Source organism: Phodopus roborovskii, unplaced genomic scaffold, assembly GCF_943737965.1.
Source record: "Phodopus roborovskii unplaced genomic scaffold, PHOROB, whole genome shotgun sequence".
Taxonomy (NCBI): domain Eukaryota; kingdom Metazoa; phylum Chordata; class Mammalia; order Rodentia; family Cricetidae; genus Phodopus; species Phodopus roborovskii.
Genome location: NW_026126955.1, coordinates 571,760 through 591,609, shown reverse-complemented (window position 1 = coordinate 591,609; position 19,850 = coordinate 571,760). Strand labels below are relative to the sequence as shown.

Genomic DNA, 19,850 nt, shown 5'->3' with positions numbered 1-19,850 from the left:
AATTAAACCTTACTTCTCCAGAGAAACACTGAAGTTCCTGGATATTCTGCCAACAATAAGAGATCATGGATGCAAATCCAGACTACTGTATTCAGCAAACCTTTTAATCACTATCAATTGAGAAACCAAGATATTTCATTATAAAACCAAATTCACAATGCACATCAACTAATCCAGCATTACAAAAAGTTCTAGAAGGAAAACTCCAATCCAAAGAAATAAACTACAACCACAACAACCAACCGGAAAATCCACACACAAAATCACCACCAAGAGCAAATCCAAAACAAACAAGAATTAACAATCAATGGTCATTACTATACCTCAATATTAATGGTCTCAATGTACCTATAAAAAGACACTAAAGAATGGATACAAAGACAGAATCCATCCTTTTGCAGCATACCAGTAACACACCTCAAATTCAAAGACAGACACTACCTCAGAATTAAGGGTTTGGAAAAAACTTTCCAATCAAATAGAAACAAGAAATAAGAGGGTGTGGCAATACATATACTAACAAATTAGCCCTTAACCTAAAATTAATCAAAATAGACAAAGAAGGTTATTTCTTATTCAACACAGGAGAAATACATCAAGAAGTCTCAATTTGAACATCTACACCCCAAATACAAAGACATGCAAACTCATAAAAGAAACATTAATAAAACTCAAATCACACAAAAAACCAGAGGTACTTATAATGGGAGATTTCAATACTCCACTCTCAACACTAGACGGTCCACCAGACATAAGCTTAACAAAGAAACAAAGGAACTAACAGAAGTTATGATCCAATTGGGTATAACAGACATTTATAGAATATTCTGTTTAATCACAAAAGAATATACCACCTTCTCAGCTCCACATAGAACCCTATCTAAAATCGAACACATCCTCAGCAATATAACAAAGCTAAAAAGATACAAAAAAACAAAACAAAACAACAAAAAAAAATTGGAATAGCCCCCTGTAAATTATCAGACCACCATACTTTATAAAGTTAGAATTGAACAACACCACAAATCACAAAAACCTGAAAACTCATGTAAACTGATCAATGTGCAATTGCACCACACCTGGATCAAAGGAGAAATAAAGAAAGAAATCAAGGACTTTCTAAAATTAACGAGAAAGAGGACACAACATACCCGAACTTATGGGACACCTTGAAAACAGTGTTACAAGGGAAGTTCAATAAACTAAGTGCCCATATGAAGAAAACAGGATATAGTCACATTAGAGAATTAACAGCACTAGAACAAAAAGAAGCAAACTCACTGCAGAGGAGTAGATGACAGGAAACAACCAATTTGAAGGCTGAAATCAATAAAACAGAAACCAGGAAAACAATACAAAAAAAAAAAAAACCAATGCAACAAAGAATTGATTTTTCGAGAAAAATCAACAGGATAGGCAAACCTTTACCCAAAATAACAAAAAAGCAGAGAGATAACATGCAAATTAACAAAATCAACAACAAACACAAGGAAATCCAGACAACTTTCAGGTCATACTTTGAAAACCTGTACTCCACAAAATTTGAAAATTCAAAGGAAATGAACAAATTTCTGGATAACAATCACTTACCAAAATTAAATCAAGAACAGACACAAACAAGTTAAATAGACCGATAAACCACAATGAAATAGAAGTAGTCATCGAAAGCCTTCCTACCAAAAAAAGCCCAGGGCCAGATGGCTTCACTGCAGAATTCTACCAGAAATTCAAGGAAGAACTATTACCAAGAATCCTCAAATTGTTCCACACAACTCTTTTTATGAGGCCACAATCACGTTGGTACCCAAGCCTCACAAAGACATAACTAAGAAAGAAAACTACAAACCAATATCCCTGACGAACATCGATGCAAAAATACTCAATAAAATACTGGCAAACCGAATTCAAGAATACATCAGAGAAATCATCCACCATGACCAAGTAGGCTTCATCCCTGGGTTGCAGGGATGATTTAACATACGAAAATCTATCAACGTGATCCACCATATAAACAAACTGAAAAAGAAAAACCACATGATCATCTCCCTAGACGCTGAAAAAGCCTTCAACAAAATTCAACATCCTTTCATGATAAAGGTCTTGGAGAGATCACGGATAACAGGAACATACCTAAACATAATAAGAGCAATATACAGCAAACCAACAGCCAACATCAAACTGAATGGAGAGAAGCGTAACATAATTCCTCCAAAATCATAAACAAGACATGGCTGCCCTCCCTCTCCATACCTCAGTATTGTAGTTGAAGTTCTAGCTAAAGATAGAAGACAACAAAAGGAGATCAAGGGCATCCAAATTGGAAAGGAAGAAGTCAAACTGTCTCTATTTGCAGATGATATGATAGTTTACATAGGCAACCCAATAAACTCTACCAGGAAACTCCTACAGCTGATAAACAACTTCAGCAAACTAGAAGGATAAAAGATAAACTCAAAAAAAAAAAAAAAAAAAAAAAAATCAGTAGCCCTACTTTTTTCAGATGAAAAAGAGGCCGAGAGAGAAATCAGTGAAACATCACCGTTTACAATAGCCACAAACAACATAAAGTATCTTGGGTTAGCACTTACCAAACAACTGAAAGAGCTCTATAATAAGAACTTTGTGGCTTTAAAGAAAGAAATTAAAGAAGAGACCAGAGAATGGAAAGATCTCTCATGTTCTTGGATAGGTAGGATATATATAATAAAAATGGTAATCTTGCCAAAAGCAATCTATGGATTTAATGCAATCCCCATTAAAACCCCAGCACAATTCTTCACTACCTTTAAAGGATAATAATCAACTATATGTGGAAAAACAAAAGACACAGGACAGCCAAAACAACCCTGTACATAAAAGAACCTCAGGAGCCATCACCATCCCTGACTTTAAGCTTTACTACAGGGCTATATTTCTGTAAACAGCCCGGTATTAGCACAAAAATAGACAGGTAGATCAATGGAATCAAATTGAAAATCCTGATATGAACCTATGAACACCTGTTTTTCAACAAAAGAGCTAAAAGAATACAATGTGGGGAGGACAGCATCTTCAACAAATGGTGCTGGCACAATTGGATGAGGGTGTGTAGAAGACTGCAGATAGACCCATGTCTATCGCCATGCACAAAACTCAAGTCCAAATGATCAAAGACCTCAACATAAATACAGCCACACTGAACCTCTTAGAAGAGAAAGTAGGAGGTACTCTTGAACAAATTGGTATAGGAGACCACTCCCTTAACTTTCCAGGGGAACAGACACTGAGATCGATAATTAATAAATGGAACCTCTTCAAACTTAGAAGCTTCTATACGGCAAAGGAAACAGTGTACAAGACCAAACGGCAGCCCACAGACTGGGAAAAGATCTTCACCAATCCTATATCCGACAAAGGGCTGATCTCCAAAATATACAAAGAACTCAAGAAACTAGTCAACAAAACACCAAATAACCCTATTAAAAATGGGGTACAGAACTGAAGAAAGAATTCTCAATAGAGGAAATCAAAAAGGCTGAAAGACACTTAAGAAAGTGCTCAACATCCTTAGCTTTCAGGGAAAAACAAATCAAAACAACTTTGAGATACCATCTTACTCCTGCCAGAATGGCTAAAATTAGAAACACCAGTGATGACTCATGTTGGAGAGGATGTGGAGAAAGGGGAACACTCCTCCACTGCTGGAGGGAGTACAACTTGTAGAGCCATTATGGAGATCAGTGTGGGATTCCTCAGGAAAATGGGAATTAGTTTACCACAGGACCTGGCAATCCCCCTCTTAGGCATATACCCAAATGATCCACATCCATGCAACAAAGACATGTGCTCAACTATGTTCATAGCAGCACTATTTGTAATAGCAAGAACCTGGAAGCAACCTAGATACCTCTCAACTGAAGAATGGATGAAGAAGATGTGGCACTCTATACAATGGAATACTACTCTGCAGAAATAAACAATGGAATCTTGAATTTCACAGGCAAGTGGATGGAACTTGAAGAAACCATCCTGAATAAGGTAACCCAGTCACATAAAGAGGAACATGGTATGTACTCACTCATATATTGATTTTAGACCTAGATCAAAGGATACTAGCCAATAATTCACACCACCAGAGGAACTAGGATACAAGGTGGTGTATTCTAAGAGATTCATATAAAGTCCCTCACAGAACTGGGAAGGGACAAGTCCCCCAAGCACAGGGGATGTGAGGGGGGGGGCAGTGAATGGACAGAGAAGTAGGAGAAAGCGAGGGCGAGGAAAGGAAAACATGTGTGACCAGGAAGATTGAGCCTGGTTAGGAATAGAAGACAGGGGAGAGAGAGAGAGAGAGAGAGAGAGAGAGAGAGAGAGAGAGAGAGAGAGAGAGAGAGAGAACATAAAAGAGGAAGCCATTATTGGTTTGGAGAGAAAACTGAACCTAAAGAAATTTCTAGAGACCTACAAGACTGTTGCCAACTATCAATTTGAGCAACCGAGGAAAGACTACCATAAATGCCCTTCCTGGATAATGAGATCAACAACTAACTTATCCACCATCATGGAGCCCTCATCTAGTACCTGTCGGAAACAGAAGCAAACATTCATAACTAACATTCAGTCAAGCTAGAATTCAGAAGCAGAGGGAGAGGATAAGACCAGGTTGCAGAAACACATACAGACAGCTGACCTGAACAAGGAGGAGCTAATGGGCCTCCAGACTGATAGCTGGGAAGCCAGCATGGGACTGACTCAGGTCCCCTGAACATGGGTCTCAGCCAGAAGGACTGAGCAGTCTAAGGGACCTCAGACAGTGCAGCCAGGATGTATCCCTGGTGCACAAAAGGACTTTGCGAGTACATCCCCCATGGAGGGATAACTGCCTTAACCTAGAGACAGGAAAGAAGCCCTAGTCCCTACTTCACATGACCTGTCAGACCTACATGATCCCAACTGGATGGCATTGCCCTACATGTGGAATTGGGGTTGGGGGATGGGAGGGTCAGGGTGCATGTGAGGGGGCAGAGAAGGTAAAAGGGAGGGAGGGAAGGATAGAGAGATGGAGGGAGTGAGGGACCGAGAGAGGGTAAACTGGAATCAACATGTAAAAAAAAAAAGTTGAGGGGCTCTAAGGAAACAAGCCTTTCTAAATAATACTCACATAGGCACTGTGGCTACATAAACAGGGCTTGGACAAGTCCAAGACAGATAGGGTGTCAGTGATAAGATGGAAAGAAGACACAAGGTTCATTCCAAAACCAAAACCTTCTTCCAATTGATAACTGCTTGCAGAGGAAAAAATTAGGTCTCTTTCATTCTTTCAAACCATCCTCCTCCATGTAACACCTCATCCATACTGTTATTAAGTAACTCCAATAAATCCATTGGCTCACCAAGTTAAATTTTGGTAAAATCACTTCTTTGGATTAGTGCCCTATAAGGGATTAAAGGTTGTGTAAAATCTCCCGTAATGTCACATAAGTTCCTAATGAAAACTGTTCAAGAGTAAAAATTGGCCCTTGCACTAAAAAACTGTTTTTTGTTTTTCTTTAATCTTCACACCTGTTTTGACTGATCTTAAAATAACGTTTACTTATGAAACATACTTTTCACAGAAGTCATTCAGAACACCCCAATAATCTTCAGGAACAACAAACCATTCACAATCTCCTGGACCAATATTTATGTTAACAGAACAGAAGTTGTTATTTTCTTGGTGACCTGTAAAAAAATGGAAATTAAAGTCATAACCATACTGTAATTTTAGTGCCAGGATTATAGGGAGATGCCACTCCTGCCTATCTTTTTACAAGCTTTCTGGACATCCAAACTCAGATCTTCAAACTTATAAGCAGACCTCTCTGAATAGTGTGTGTGTGTGTGTGTGTGTGTGTGTGTGTGTGTGTGTGTGTGTAAGCTCAAACACATGCATGTGCATGAACATATATGAATCCATCAACTGTCTACCCATAGAGGCAATGGTAAAAGACATTATATTTCTTAAAATAATTCAGTGCAAAGATGGAATTCTATGATCAACTCTGACTAGCTACAGATATCTTGTTGTGGTCTATTTCTTAAAAGGGTCACTAAAATATTTAAAATATTTAGAAATAGACTCAGATGGAACACTTATAGTGCAGTCACCTCAACTTGAAAACAAAAGCCATCCTTCAGATAAAATTTCGTCAATGGCTAGGAAGATAAATTGGTTGGCCAAGTGTTTGGCTAGCAAGTTGGACTCACAGGACTCACTTCTCAAAAACCCATCCATGTATGCATACAATCAAGAGCTGGAGGAGAAGTTTATGCCTGCAATTTCAACATTTTGGAAGCAGAAGCAGACATTCGACCAGCTTCCACTATGCAGAATTTTAGGTCAGATAGGACTATTAATCTCTTTCATATACTCCATATCCTCTCTGGTTTAAAATAAGAAGTTATATCACTTTGTCAGCATTTAATTTTCCTATTCAAATTCTAAAACTACATTACAAGTGTAGGGAAAGTTTTTTTTTGTTTTTTTTTTTTTTGTTTATATTTGAAAGCTGGTTGCATGCAGATTTTTTAATTTTCTAGTTATATTGTTCCTGGCAAAAGAAAACATAACATTTTGGAATAACAATACAATGAGCTACCTTATTAAAATCATTATACACATTACATTGCCATCCAAGTGAAAATAAAACCAACCTTGAACAACAACAAAATAAAAAACTACATAATTATGAAACAACTAAAAACATAAATTAAAAAGCAGCTCAAGCATGTGCTCAATGAAACATGCTTATAAGTTCACAGCTGTATTTGGCAGCATCATTCCATTCCAAAAGTTATTTTCAAAGACTCTAAAAGATATGAACTTGAAAGATGTCTTAGAGGTTAAAAGTATTGGCTGTTCTTCCAAAGAGCCCTGGTCAATTTCACACATACTCATGGAGGCTCACTAGCATCTATAATTCCACACCAGGGCTTACAATGTCTTCTTCTAGCACCCAAGGTCACATGATTCATAAACATACATCCAAGTAAAACATTCATAAGCTTAGCACTATTTAAAAGAAACAACTCTGTATTGACATGGGATAATGTTCTTATTCACTGTAAAAATTTGTCACTTATATTGGTTTAATAAGATGCTGACTGGCCAGTAGCCAGGCAGGAAGTAAAGATGGGGATACCAGACTGGAAGAATTCTGGGGAAAGGAAAGGCAGATTTCAAGAGGCCAGCTAGATACACAGAAAGCAAAATGTGAATGCCTTTTTGGAGAAAAGGAAACATGCCATATGGCATTATTAATATAAGTTGTAAGAGCTAGTTAGTAATAAGCCTGAGCAATAGGCCAAACAGTTTATAAGCCTCTGTGTGTTTATTTCAGACTGAACAGCTGTATGACTGGACAGTGAAGAATTTTAAGAAATTTTAAGAAAGAGATAAATTTAAGGAATAAATTTAAGCAATAAATAAATGACTTACTACCTCTACCCCAACATTTAAAAGTTTCTAACTATATTGTTCCTGGCATAGGAAACAATTTAAAACACATTGGAAAAAAAACAATAATATGAGATCCATTGTTAGAACTATTATAGACATTACAAAGATAAAAAAGTTATTAAAATAATTTAGCACTTTTAATTAACTATAAAGGGCATTAAATTAGACCTGTATTTCACAAATGTGATTAATTCTTTTATTTCAACTAAACAAAATGTTTGGTTATATTACCTGGTATTCTACTCCCTGGAACTTTCATACATAGTTGAACTGTATTCATTCCCAGTATGGTATACCCAACATGACTTAGAAGATTTCCTGCTGATATAACACGTACAAAAGCAGGAAGTTTAGTCAGCTCATGTAACTGCAACCTCCACCTGAAATAAATAATACATTTACAGTGAAACTTTTTAATATTAATGAAAATTAACTAGCTTGTTCCTAAAATGTTTCGTGATTACTCAGAAAAAAGTTAATAATATGTACTAATTAGTAGTAATAAATTTTTACAAAGACAAAAATATCCAAAAACAAATACCACCAATGTACAACCTAGCAAAATAAAATGAATAATATACTACCTACTTTTAAATGTTTATAGCTTAATTCTTTGGTCTTTTTCAGTTTAAAAAAAAAAAAAGACTATAACCAACCTATAAAAATTATTTTTAAATAACATGGTTTTAAATAACACTACTAGACATGAAAAGGAACAGGAAAATACTTATTTCCCAATACAGAAACTCTCTTTGTTTCCATTCATACAAATAGTACTGAGTAAAGAGACTTACTTTTTGATATCAGACAGATCAATGTTAATCCCACACTTTATGGTTTTAAAAGGTCCTTTCCGTTTTCTTCCACAACTAAAAAAAAAAAGTAAAATATAAAATGTGAATGCATATCTTTAAGACAAGAAAATGAACGCCTATAATTACTTACTTATCTGAAGATGTTGATTCACTATCTGAATAGTCTTTGACTTGCATTCTTCTTTCATTTTCTTCCTATTCATTAAACAAAACATTCACAATCATACTATAACAAGTTTATTGCAATAACATAAATCAACAATCATTTATATGAGCGTTTGTGACTATATTATAAAAAGGAGCATTTCACTAAACATTATCACATTATTCACTAAAAGTTATCAAAATGAATAAAAACAGTGATCGTCAACCTATGGGTCTTTGTATGATCTCCTGCGTATCAGATATCAACAATATGATTCATAATAGTAACAAAATTGCAGTCACGAAGTAGCAATGAAATAACAGAAAAATAAGAAAACCAACAGGAATTGTCCTAATTTTATTATGAACAAAGATTTTGTACACATTTCAGAGAAGATACTACACAAATGGTCAATATGTTAATAAAAAGGGGTTTAGTAAAAGTTACTATGAAAACAACTATCAAAACTTAAGGAGGCCTAATTTTATAAGCACTTAGGTAACACAAAAGAAAAGAAGAACTTAGATCAAGTAAATCAAGTATCAAAAATGTTAAACCAGGCAACTATTATTACAAATTAACAAAGTACCTCCTTATGAAACCTAGCAATCATATTTTGCACTGTTCAAGATAATGCCTATGTCCTCAGAAATATTTATATTGGGCTATTCATAACAGTATTATTGAGAATGGCCTCAAAATGGCAACTATAGATGATCAAAATGATGATTTGCATAAGAAATTAATACACTTTGTCAACAAAAAAAGAGGGAAAAAAATCTTTCTGCTTAGTTAGACTAATATGGTAGACTTATATTGTAGAAAGAACTGACTCCTGCAAACTGTCCTTAGATCAAAATATGGAAGGTACACAAATATGCATGCACATATATACACAACACACACACAAAGTACTGATACATATTATAAATCTCAAAATCTCTACTAAAAAGTTACTTTACATAATTTATTCATATGAAAACATAAAACAAGTCTGTAGATGTGGCATGCAGAAATTACAATACAGTTGTACAAATTGTATAAGCTCCAAGAAATATGAGTTATTGAAATTGGAAATGAACTTTCACAAGAAAATAACGGTATGGTTGACCTTCAATTGATTGCAGTTCCAACAATATAACCCAGATAGTTCTCTGAAAAAGAAATTACCACTGCCTTATAAAACTGATGATGACTGCACAACTATGAATATGCTAAAAACAAAGCACAGAATTATAAACTTTAAATTCCCATATTGAGCGCATGGGATTATTGGGATACAATGGCTGCAGGACCAGGTGGAACAGAAACTTCCATCTACAGATATTATAAATTATAAGAAAACTATTACCCAGCATTTCATAAAATATAAAATATCAGAAGTTAAGCTTAAAAGTCATTGTCAAGTCAACCTTATATGTAAAACTCAAGGAAAATACAACACATGAGAATCAATTAATTTAATACCGCTTAAAGAAAAAAGGAGAATTAAAATTAATAAATGTTTGAAGACTTGGGCCACTGAACTTATGTAGGGAAAAAGGAAACTTCTAATGATAAAGAGAATTTGGCTCCCTAACTGGGAGTACTGACTAGAAGCCTCAGCCCAGCCCTAGGAGAAAGGAGTTAGTTCACCACTGGCTGTGTCAACAATCCTTTGTTTTAAAGAAATCCAGATAAGCACTAATTGCAAATTGCAAAGCACCCCCTAATGAGCTAATTGACAAACTCATAAATCCACAGCCCTAGAAGACTACCTTGCTTAAATATATGGTTATTGCTTTACTTTATACTTTGTGTAAAGACTGAGTAACCATGGAAATTCTCTAATCTTGTGGCTCTCTGCCTTGTGGTCTTTGCCCTAAAAACTTCCCTCAGTTGTTGCTAGACACCTCTAATGCTGCCAAGTAGAGGTCCCTGCCAGATTGAACAATAAAGAAACCATTGCTTTTATATCGGAGAGTCAGCTCCTTATGGTGGTCTGTTTAGGGTTTTGTGAACCTGGCATAACACTAAGAAAAAGTGAAAACCTTTCTGTAGAACCATGAACACATAATTATTTGTGCTTTTAAAAAACCAAATAACCAAAATGTCAGTTCCTCCTAGAGCACTCTGCATTTACTGTAATTTCTATCAAAATAAAAACAAATACCAATGAAACTACTTTCAGAATTATTTCCAATCCCTGTTAAAATTCACATATGTTCTCTTCAAGGACACCAACTGAGGGGAAGTTCTGATAGTAAAAGTTATTACAACACTAGAGAAATAGAAACTGTGCTGGTGACATACACAGATAATTAAATAATATAGAGTTCATAAACAAAATTTTGTATGTATTATCTAGTGACATTTAGACAACTAAATCTTTTGACAATTCTATGCAAGTCTTTAATGTAGACTGAACAAATTCATACACATTACATGCTTGTCTCCCCTTTGCTCCAGTTTTGTCCTGTCTTCTTCCCAAAAATGTCTACCTCCTTTCTGCTCATGTTTGTTTGTTTGTTTTACATCCCATTTTATTTAACCCTGACTACATACACAAAACAGGTATGGAAGCAGAAGTGATTAATAGCCTGGTGATCTCTACACTGCCAGGGAGTCACACATGACTGCTAAAGGCTGTTATGTTACCTCAGTCATTCTCCTTATTTTGAGCACTGTTTCTCGGTCAGTATATAGAACTCATCTTTATTGAAAAGGTCATATGTAGTTTAAAAATAGTTTCAACATAATCATGTTTTAAGCTTTGTTGTACGGATGGGACTGAGTTAATTATCACCAGGTGTTAGGACCCATAAAGAGGGATCCACTGCATCTTGCCTCAAGATAAGAGAGTTCAAAACTGTCCTTAGTATGACTAAAGACCTAAAGTTGTAAACACTTGGCTATCTCAGAAAGGATGTTTGGCCTGTTATTTAAATAACAACAGACTTGGGCTCAGGTGTTTACTCTTGATCTTGAAAGCCAGATAGCACAGATGGCTACCAAATACCTGGAGGGTTAAGGGAATTAACTCTGTTTGCTCCTTAATCATGATAATAGAAGTCTTATGTCTTTGTTCCCACTTTTGGCTGCATACTTTCACTATTGACTGGATTTTCCCTCCAGACTTTGCTGGCTCTAGCTCCTTTTTTAACCTCTCCTTTTCCAAATCCACACTCCCCTTCTAGGGTAAGAACTGGGCAAGTCAGCTGGCTCAGACTGCAGCCCTGAAAAGACCACTTCACATAACTAGGAAACTTTTTCCAAAATTGTTCTGTCCTTAAATATGCCTGACATAAACAACCAGATATCAGACTCTCCAAGTCTGAACCAACATCAGCCGCCCATTTATTGTAAACCCTTTTATTAAGCTCTCAAACAGATTGACATTGCTGGCCATGGTTGATGGGAGATGTCATTCTGTATATGTTTCTCATACTGGTTAATAATAAAGCACTGTTGGCCAATAGGAAAGGAAGATAGGAGGGACTAGGAGACAAGGAGGAAATAGGAAGTAGTAAGGAGGAGTCAAGATGGAGAGTCTGGAGAGAGCTGGACGCCAGCCGCCTCCCCGGTAAGAGAAGGCCATGTGAAGATACATAGAAATGGGTTAATAATTAAAGGCAGAGCTAGCCGATAAGTAACAAGTAACCGGGCCAACAGTATTGTATCAAATACAGAGTCTCTGTGTGTTATTTGGGGCTGGTGGCGTGGTAGCAGGACAAGACCGGGCAGCAGGCGGAAAAACCCGTATACGTTATAGATGGCGCCCACGTGGCTAGTAAGAACTTCCCCTTAAAATTTAACAAAAGGTTCAAAAAAGGTTTTAGAAACAAAAGAACAGAGACAAGCAAGGTTTCTTGGTAGCAGCATTTTTCTCAGTTGAACTCTGCTTTGCTAGAGACAAGCAGATATTCGCGCGGCTCCTTTAAGGGAAGATTCCTGACTCAGCTTGAGCGGCAAAAAACCGCACAGCTTTCAAATAACTCTGCTAACAATTTATTGGTGTGTATGAGAGATGGCAATGGCAGTGACCACATCTCCAAGCCGGCAGCATGCTTTCTGGGTGGCAGCACAGACCAAGGCGGTGAGCATAGCTCTCAGTGCTGGCGGTAAAAGTACCCGCCACCATCTTTGGTAAACCATGGCAGAAACAAATACTTTCATTTTAACAATGTTGTTGTTTAACAGATAAAGACTCATGGCCAGAAAAAGATAAAGATTTACAGTAGAGACAGATTCACATTAAGAAAAGGTGCTAAAAGTTTACAGTGTATTTTAAAAAAAATACATAGGCTTGGGAGAGAAAAATAAAATGGATTTAAAGAGACAAAGAGGAACTGGGTGTTGTAGCACACGCCTTTAATCCCAGCACTCAGGAGACAGAGGCAAGCAGATCTCTGTGATTTGCAAAGTAAACCTGGTATGCAGAGTAAATTCCAGGACAGATAAGAGTTACAAAGTGAAACCCTATGTCAAAAAATAAAAAAAAATAAATAAAATTAAAATAAACAGAGCAATAATAAAGCCATGTAAAGATGAAAAGCTCAGAGAGAATCTGGTTACTGTATGCTGTTGTGTTGTCTCTGCATTGTTTGACTGCTGAGAAAATAACAACAACTGATAAAGGAAATGCTGCTGGATTAATTCAATTTATATATTTTAAAAATGCTTTGACTCCAACATTTAAGTTCAAGGACAAGTTACTGGGGAAAAGGATTTCTATTTTTGTTTCCACAGAAAATGAAAAGCTATGGATTCCTTCCAGACTAATGTGGTTTGATCAAGCCAGGCCCCCTGAAACAGTCGCTGATGATCCAACATTCAAAACAGCTTGGACAAAGCAGCCTCGAAGACTACAGCCAAGATTTCTGCAACTTCTCAGGATCCCCCATGACAGCGCCCCCTGTCAGCAGGAAGTAGTTTGGAAAGAACGACGCCCAAATTCCCAAACATTGTTTATAAATGTTTGTTTTCATGTAAATGGACTTGGTTATAAATGGGTAATGATCACAGCCAATTATTTTTAAAGGTAAAAAGGGAATTATGGTATTGATATGATTACTTTGTTTTGGAATCGATTTTCATTTATTGATACAATTTAATGTCAATTTTGTGAGATGTGTATTTCTCCTCTTGTTTAGGTATTGTGTTTATATAGAAATATAATGTAGTACAGATTATAGATAATTACCTATGATAGTCAAAGCTTAGAGTTAAGTTAGTTAGGGTTTTCAAGATACACAGATGTATTTAAGATAGATAGGAATTCTTCAAATCTTTCAAAGACCTACAGAATATGGCATTTAAAATGGGTTAGGGTTTTTCTTGACAATGAGACATAATTGTTCCTGGCAACACCACCTGCGTCAGAAAGGAAGATGAAGATGAACATTGAAGAAACTCATTATGGAGTTTACTTCCAATATGGCAAGACTAGCCATTTGGACAAGATACTGCTCTTGTCTGGACTGTTTGACTTTATGCTGTATAAACTGCACATGAAGTGACTTCTGATTCAAGATGGACATTGCTACAGAGATCCTGCTTCATGGAAGAGTCTTCGAGACAGTATGCAGGACACGGAGAAAAGTGACTGACAAACTGCCAATACAAGAAGACAGTATAAAGTTTTCTGCTTTACTGGAGAGTCTGTCAGACACAATATGGCCTATGGGCTGAAGATGGAAGATTACAGAAGAACTTCGGGTGACTGAAAAGGCAAGATGTCTCTGTCATTTCTAGAGCTTATATATTATCCTTCTGTGGTCTTTGAAGGAGTTGAAGACTGATAGTTATAGTTATAGTTTTCCTTAGTATTAAAGATAAGTTACTTTAGACACACAAAGATAGGATAGATGATGGAATATTTTCTTCAAATCTTGCTAAATGTTAATGGACTAAATAGTGTTAACTGTGATTATTTGATAACTGTTATGTGATATATTTTGCTATGTTAAGGTTAAAACCCTTCATGTTATTTTAGACAGAAAAGAGGAGATGATGGGAGATGTCATTCTGTATATGTTTCTCATACTGGTTAATAATAAAGCACTGTTGGCCAATAGGAAAGGAAGATAGGAGGGACTAGGAGACAAGGAGGAAATAGGAAGTAGTAAGGAGGAGTCAAGATGGAGAGTCTGGAGAGAGCTGGACGCCAGCCGCCTCCCCGGTAAGAGAAGGCCATGTGAAGATACATAGAAATGGGTTAATAATTAAAGGCAGAGCTAGCCGATAAGTAACAAGTAACCGGGCCAACAGTATTGTATCAAATACAGAGTCTCTGTGTGTTATTTGGGGCTGGTGGCGTGGTAGCAGGACAAGACCGGGCAGCAGGCGGAAAAACCGTACTCGTTACACATGGTGATCAAAAAGAGCCCATAACTGGCACCAAATGAAGGGGCACTTGATTCTTGGAGAAGGTAAGAAAAATTTTCCTTAAATAGAAATAAGGTTTGGTTCTCTCACAAAGGGGTCATGACCATAAGTGAGAGTGAGAAATAAGCATAGATTTATGTCATTTCTCTCAGACACAGCTTTTGATAACAAGTTTTTGTTCAGAGGAACAGCTCTGAAGCTTATTACAAGTAATAAAGTTTTAATCTGTGGTTTCCTAAACAAGGAACCACTAATGCTGAAAACTGGAAAATCATAAGAGGGAATGTAAAAACAGCCCATGAGAACAGACATGAAATCCTTACCAATTATTTTGCAATGTGGCCTTCAGTAATGCACACCATGGATTCATTCCTGGGTCATAAAGAGGAAACTCTTCTGAATCTCCTAGAGACATCTTAGTCAGGGAATATTGCTCCCACATACAGGAAAATGATTTAAATATGCTGCCTCTCATTTCAAACACACCATATTTATATTCAGAATAACAGATATTCATTCCCATCAATGTAATTCAGAAATTCAGTGTACACTGCCTCAGCCCCGGGGACTAGTTATAGAAGATGAGGAAAATTATCAACAGGAAAATAATGGGTTCAACACTTATGACATCTATGATTTCAGCTCAAGTATGTGACAATATTACCCACCTACTGTAGTGGGATATTCACTTTGTCTCCTTTTGTGGCACTGACCATGACCATTGGGGAGTGGAGCCAGGGGGGCGTAAGTGATCTGTGGAACTAGGTCAGAGGAGGAGCAGGGGGATGCTCTCTTGCAAGCCTCACTGGGACAGGAGAACTTCTGGAGGCATTCTTGGAAGCAGGAACCTGCTGGTGCTCACCTGTCTATGTTGTGAGTTATTTCTCCCTGAATAAACATCTGTTCAGCCTAATTGTTTATCCAGATCCTTATTAAACCATGATAACCTACTTCTGAGTTCTTAAAGAATTTCAGAAAATCTGCTGATGACAATGGCATGCATGTATGTTACTAATCGGGACTTGTCCAACTGGCTAGCAGCTACTCCTATACTGGCAGCTCTTCTGATGTCGCAGCGACTACTGTAGCAGTCATTCAAAAGTCTCAAACAACTTTTCTTTGACTGTGACAATAGGTAATACTGGAAAAAATGGGTACAAAAAAAGAAAACAACTAATTAACAGGCCTGCTTTCGCACAGTATGTAAAAAGGCAAAACACTGGGCTAATGAATGTCAATCCAAATTTGACAAAAATAGTAAGCCTATAAACCTCCAAGAGGGAAAACTCTAACCTTAGAATAAAAGGTAAAATCAATGTAGGCAACAAAAAAAATAAACCAAACTCAAAAGCAGTAATGTGTTCTTCGGGAGAAATAAAAGGAGCTAAAGCAATGGCATTAAATTTCTTAATTTCATGGACAAAACCTGTATCAATGTTGATCTCATACAGAGAAAACTAATCTTTGAGAAAAATTCTAAATACTGGAGCAGATCCTTCAATTACTAGCCAATAACTGTCCACACTGGCCAATGTCTGGAGACCCACCTTTCCAAGGTGCTAGAAGACAAAGAAATTCTTTAAAAACTCATAATGTCAAACACCTCCAAATGCTGAATAGTAGGGTCCACAAGCTAGGGAGCTTTATCAAAAGCCAGGCTAGATCTAGGGACCCTAGGTAGATACCACCTACCACCCACCAAATGCCCTTCAGCCCAACATTCTCAGACTGCTGGCCCAGTCTGTGGATCACATATCCTGGTTACAACTTCAGAAGACTTTGGCAATATTACAGGCTATCCCACATTCAGAATCCCTGGACCCAGAACACCAGTGAACCTGAAAAATCACTAGAAGCCTTGGCCACTTAGGCTAAAAGACCAGAGAGAAAGGAGGAAAGCAAAGAACAAAATACCCATCCAACAAAGACAAATGCAGGAATCAACAGCTACACCTGTAATCACCCTAAATCTAGATGCCTAAACGCCAAGGTAAGAATACTATCAATAACAGAAAGGACAATATGGCATCACCGGAACCAAGCTAACCTAAAACAGAAAGACCTGTGTAACGAGTATGGGTTTTTTGCCTGCCGCCACGCCGTCTGCCGCCATGCCGCCAGCCCAAATAATACACAGAGACTCTGTATTTGGTACAATACTGTTGGCCTGGTTACTTGTTTCTTATTGGCTAGCTCTGTCTTAATTATTAACCCATTTTTGTTGATCTATGTATTTCTCTTACCGGGGAGCTGGCGTCCAGCTCTCTCCAGATTCTCCATCTTGACTCCTTCTTACTTCCTATTTCCTCCTTGTCTCCTAGTCCCTCCTATCTTCCTTTCCTATTGGCCAACAGTGCTTTATTATTAACCAGTATGAAAAACATATACAAAATGACATCTCCCATCAGACCTGGACAATTCAACACAGCTGAAACACAAGAAATGACCTAAAAAATGACTATATGAGGATGATAGAGAGGTCTTTAAAGAGAAAATGAAAAAATAAATTCCCTTAAATTTTTGAGGAAAACACGGAAACTAAAAATTGGAAAAAAATAAAAAGAAATCACTAAAAGAAAGCCAAGAATAAATAAACATATCAAGGAAATGTTGAAGACCTGAAAATGGAAATAGAAGCAATAAAGAAAACACAACCAGAGTATTCAAGAGATGGAAAACCTGGGTAAAGGATCAGGTACTACAGATGCAAGAATCAACAAAAGAATACAAGAGATGGAAGAGAAAATCTCAGGCATTAAATACTGTCCTCTTTAGAGGAAATAGATTTACTGATGAAAGAAAATGTTGAATTTCTGACACAAAATGTCCAGAACATTTGGGACATTGGGGAAACACCAAATCTATGAACAACAAGAATAAGAAAAGAATCCTAGCTCAAAAATCTCATAAAAAACTTTTAACAAAATTAAAGAAGAAAACTTTTCCAACATAAAGAAGGCTATTCCTATAAAGGAACAGGAAGCTTATACAACACAAAATAGTAGATTGGATCAGAAAATAAAATGCCTGTGCCACAAATTTATCAAAACACTAAACATACAGAACAAAAAAAAAAAAAAAGATATTAAAAGTGACAAAGGGAAAAGGCCAAGTAATACAAATGCAGACCTATTAGAATCACAAGCAATTTCTCAATGAAAACCCTAAAATCCAGAATGGCTTGAACTGATGGCTTTTGCAGACTCCAAAGGCCACAGATGCCTGTTGAGATTATTATACATAGCAAAGTTGTCAGCATAGATAAAGGAAACAATATGCCTCATGCCAAAGTCAAAATTAAACAGTATCTATCCACACATTCAGGCCTAGAGAAGGTACTGTAACTCAAATGGACATACATAACAAAAACCGACAGAACATTTGTCCCAAACACAAAAGACAGTAACTTCTACAATATCATAGAACCTTCTCCAAAACTGTCCATACACTTGGTCACAAAGTAAGTCCCCACACATGAAGGGAGGAAGGGACAGAAGGAGGTAGGGAGGGAGGAAATTTTTAAAGTGTTTTTCCCCCCACCATGGAAATAAATCTTGTATCTTATAAGACTACTATATAAAAGCTAGATTTCAAAAACAAGAAGCCTAGAAACTCATGCAAACTGAAAAACTCTCAACTGACTCACCACTGGACCACTGGATCAAGTAAGTATAAAGAAAAAAGTCTTCCTAGAATTCAATGAAAACGAATGCACAACACACTCAAACTCATGGGACACAATGAAAATGATGCACTAAGTGCCTTCATGAAGATACTAGAGAATTTTCTAATGTAACTTGGTTGTACACCTGTAAAGCTCTAGACAAAAAAGTAAACACATCCAAGAGGAGTAGATGGCAGGAAATAATCATACTGAAGACTGAAATCAATAAAACAGAAACAACGAATGAAACAAAGAATCAACAAAACAAAGAGTTGGTTCTTTGAGAAAAATCAACAATATAGACTCATGCGTATCCAAGCTAACTAAAAGACAGAGGGAGAATATACAAATTTACAAAATCAGAAATGAAAAGGGACACATAACAACAGAAACCAAGGAAATCTACGGAATCATTGAATTAGGTCATGCTTCAAAAATGTACTCCACAAAATTGGAAAATCTAAAAGAAATGAACAATTATCCCAATGGATACCTCTTCCCAAAGTTAAATCAAGGACAGATAAAAAACTGAAATAGACGTATAAGTCTTAAGGCAACAGAAGCAGTAATTTTAAAAAATCAAATACAAAAAAAAAAAAAAAAAAAAAAAAAAAAAAAAAGCCACACTGACTCCAGCGGAGTCTATTTGACATGGAGAAAACCATATTTTTGGACCACAGGCATGTGTTCCACAGAACTTAAGTCTCCCAGAGGTCCTTGGCATCCTGCCCCTATGCTTTGTTCCAATCCATTGATCAAATTCTGTGGATTTGGGTTCTATACTTTATCTCTCTTGATAATAATAAATAATATAACAGGTCCTGGCCAAGGCTTGGTGAATGAAAGGATAAAAGTTCAGAGACTAGGAGGGAAAAGAACCAGAGAGTTCACTAGTAGTCAAGAAAAACAGTCTAGGAATTCCTACTACTATAATTTATGGTAGAAGGCATTACATACTCAGAGGAGGATGGTGGGTACCTCCAGTAAACAGGGAAACTCCACGGAGACTCAGAAATACTCCTATGCCATACACTGGAGTATATGATGATCAGGGAATTAGATGGATAAATATAGATGGAGAGAAAGTGTATTACACACTTAACTTTATGGAAAGATTACCTAGAGCAAGACCTCCTCAGTGCTTATTGACAAAAAGGGACCAAATTAGTTTAACAAGACTATTACAAAAATTAAATGCTCACCTCCCCAAAAAGTTGGATAGAGGGTGCTTCAAAAACAACCAAATTGGCCTGACTGGCCATAAATATGTTAAGCTTTACAAATTTCTACATTTTTACACAGGAGTCTGCTTGACAGAATTCTAAGAATAAAATTGACTTCCGGTCTGTGACTCTTAAGCACTCTCTGGAGGCCAGAAGGTAC

General features: G+C 36.7%; 1 protein-coding gene across 2 annotated transcripts in view; it reads right to left on the bottom strand.

The window, feature by feature from the left end:
- The window catches only part of LOC127214697 (histone demethylase UTY), a 141,183-nt gene that overhangs the window by 28,902 nt on the left and 92,431 nt on the right, over nt 1-19,850 (bottom strand). For both annotated transcript variants that reach the window (XM_051175000.1, XM_051175001.1), the window contains 4 exons: nt 8,423-8,487; nt 8,272-8,346; nt 7,709-7,857; nt 5,586-5,700 (listed from right to left, as the gene is read on the bottom strand). In XM_051175000.1, the coding sequence (XP_051030957.1) occupies nt 5,586-5,700; nt 7,709-7,857; nt 8,272-8,346; nt 8,423-8,487 (404 nt within the window). The remainder of the gene's footprint in view (nt 1-5,585; nt 5,701-7,708; nt 7,858-8,271; nt 8,347-8,422; nt 8,488-19,850) is intronic.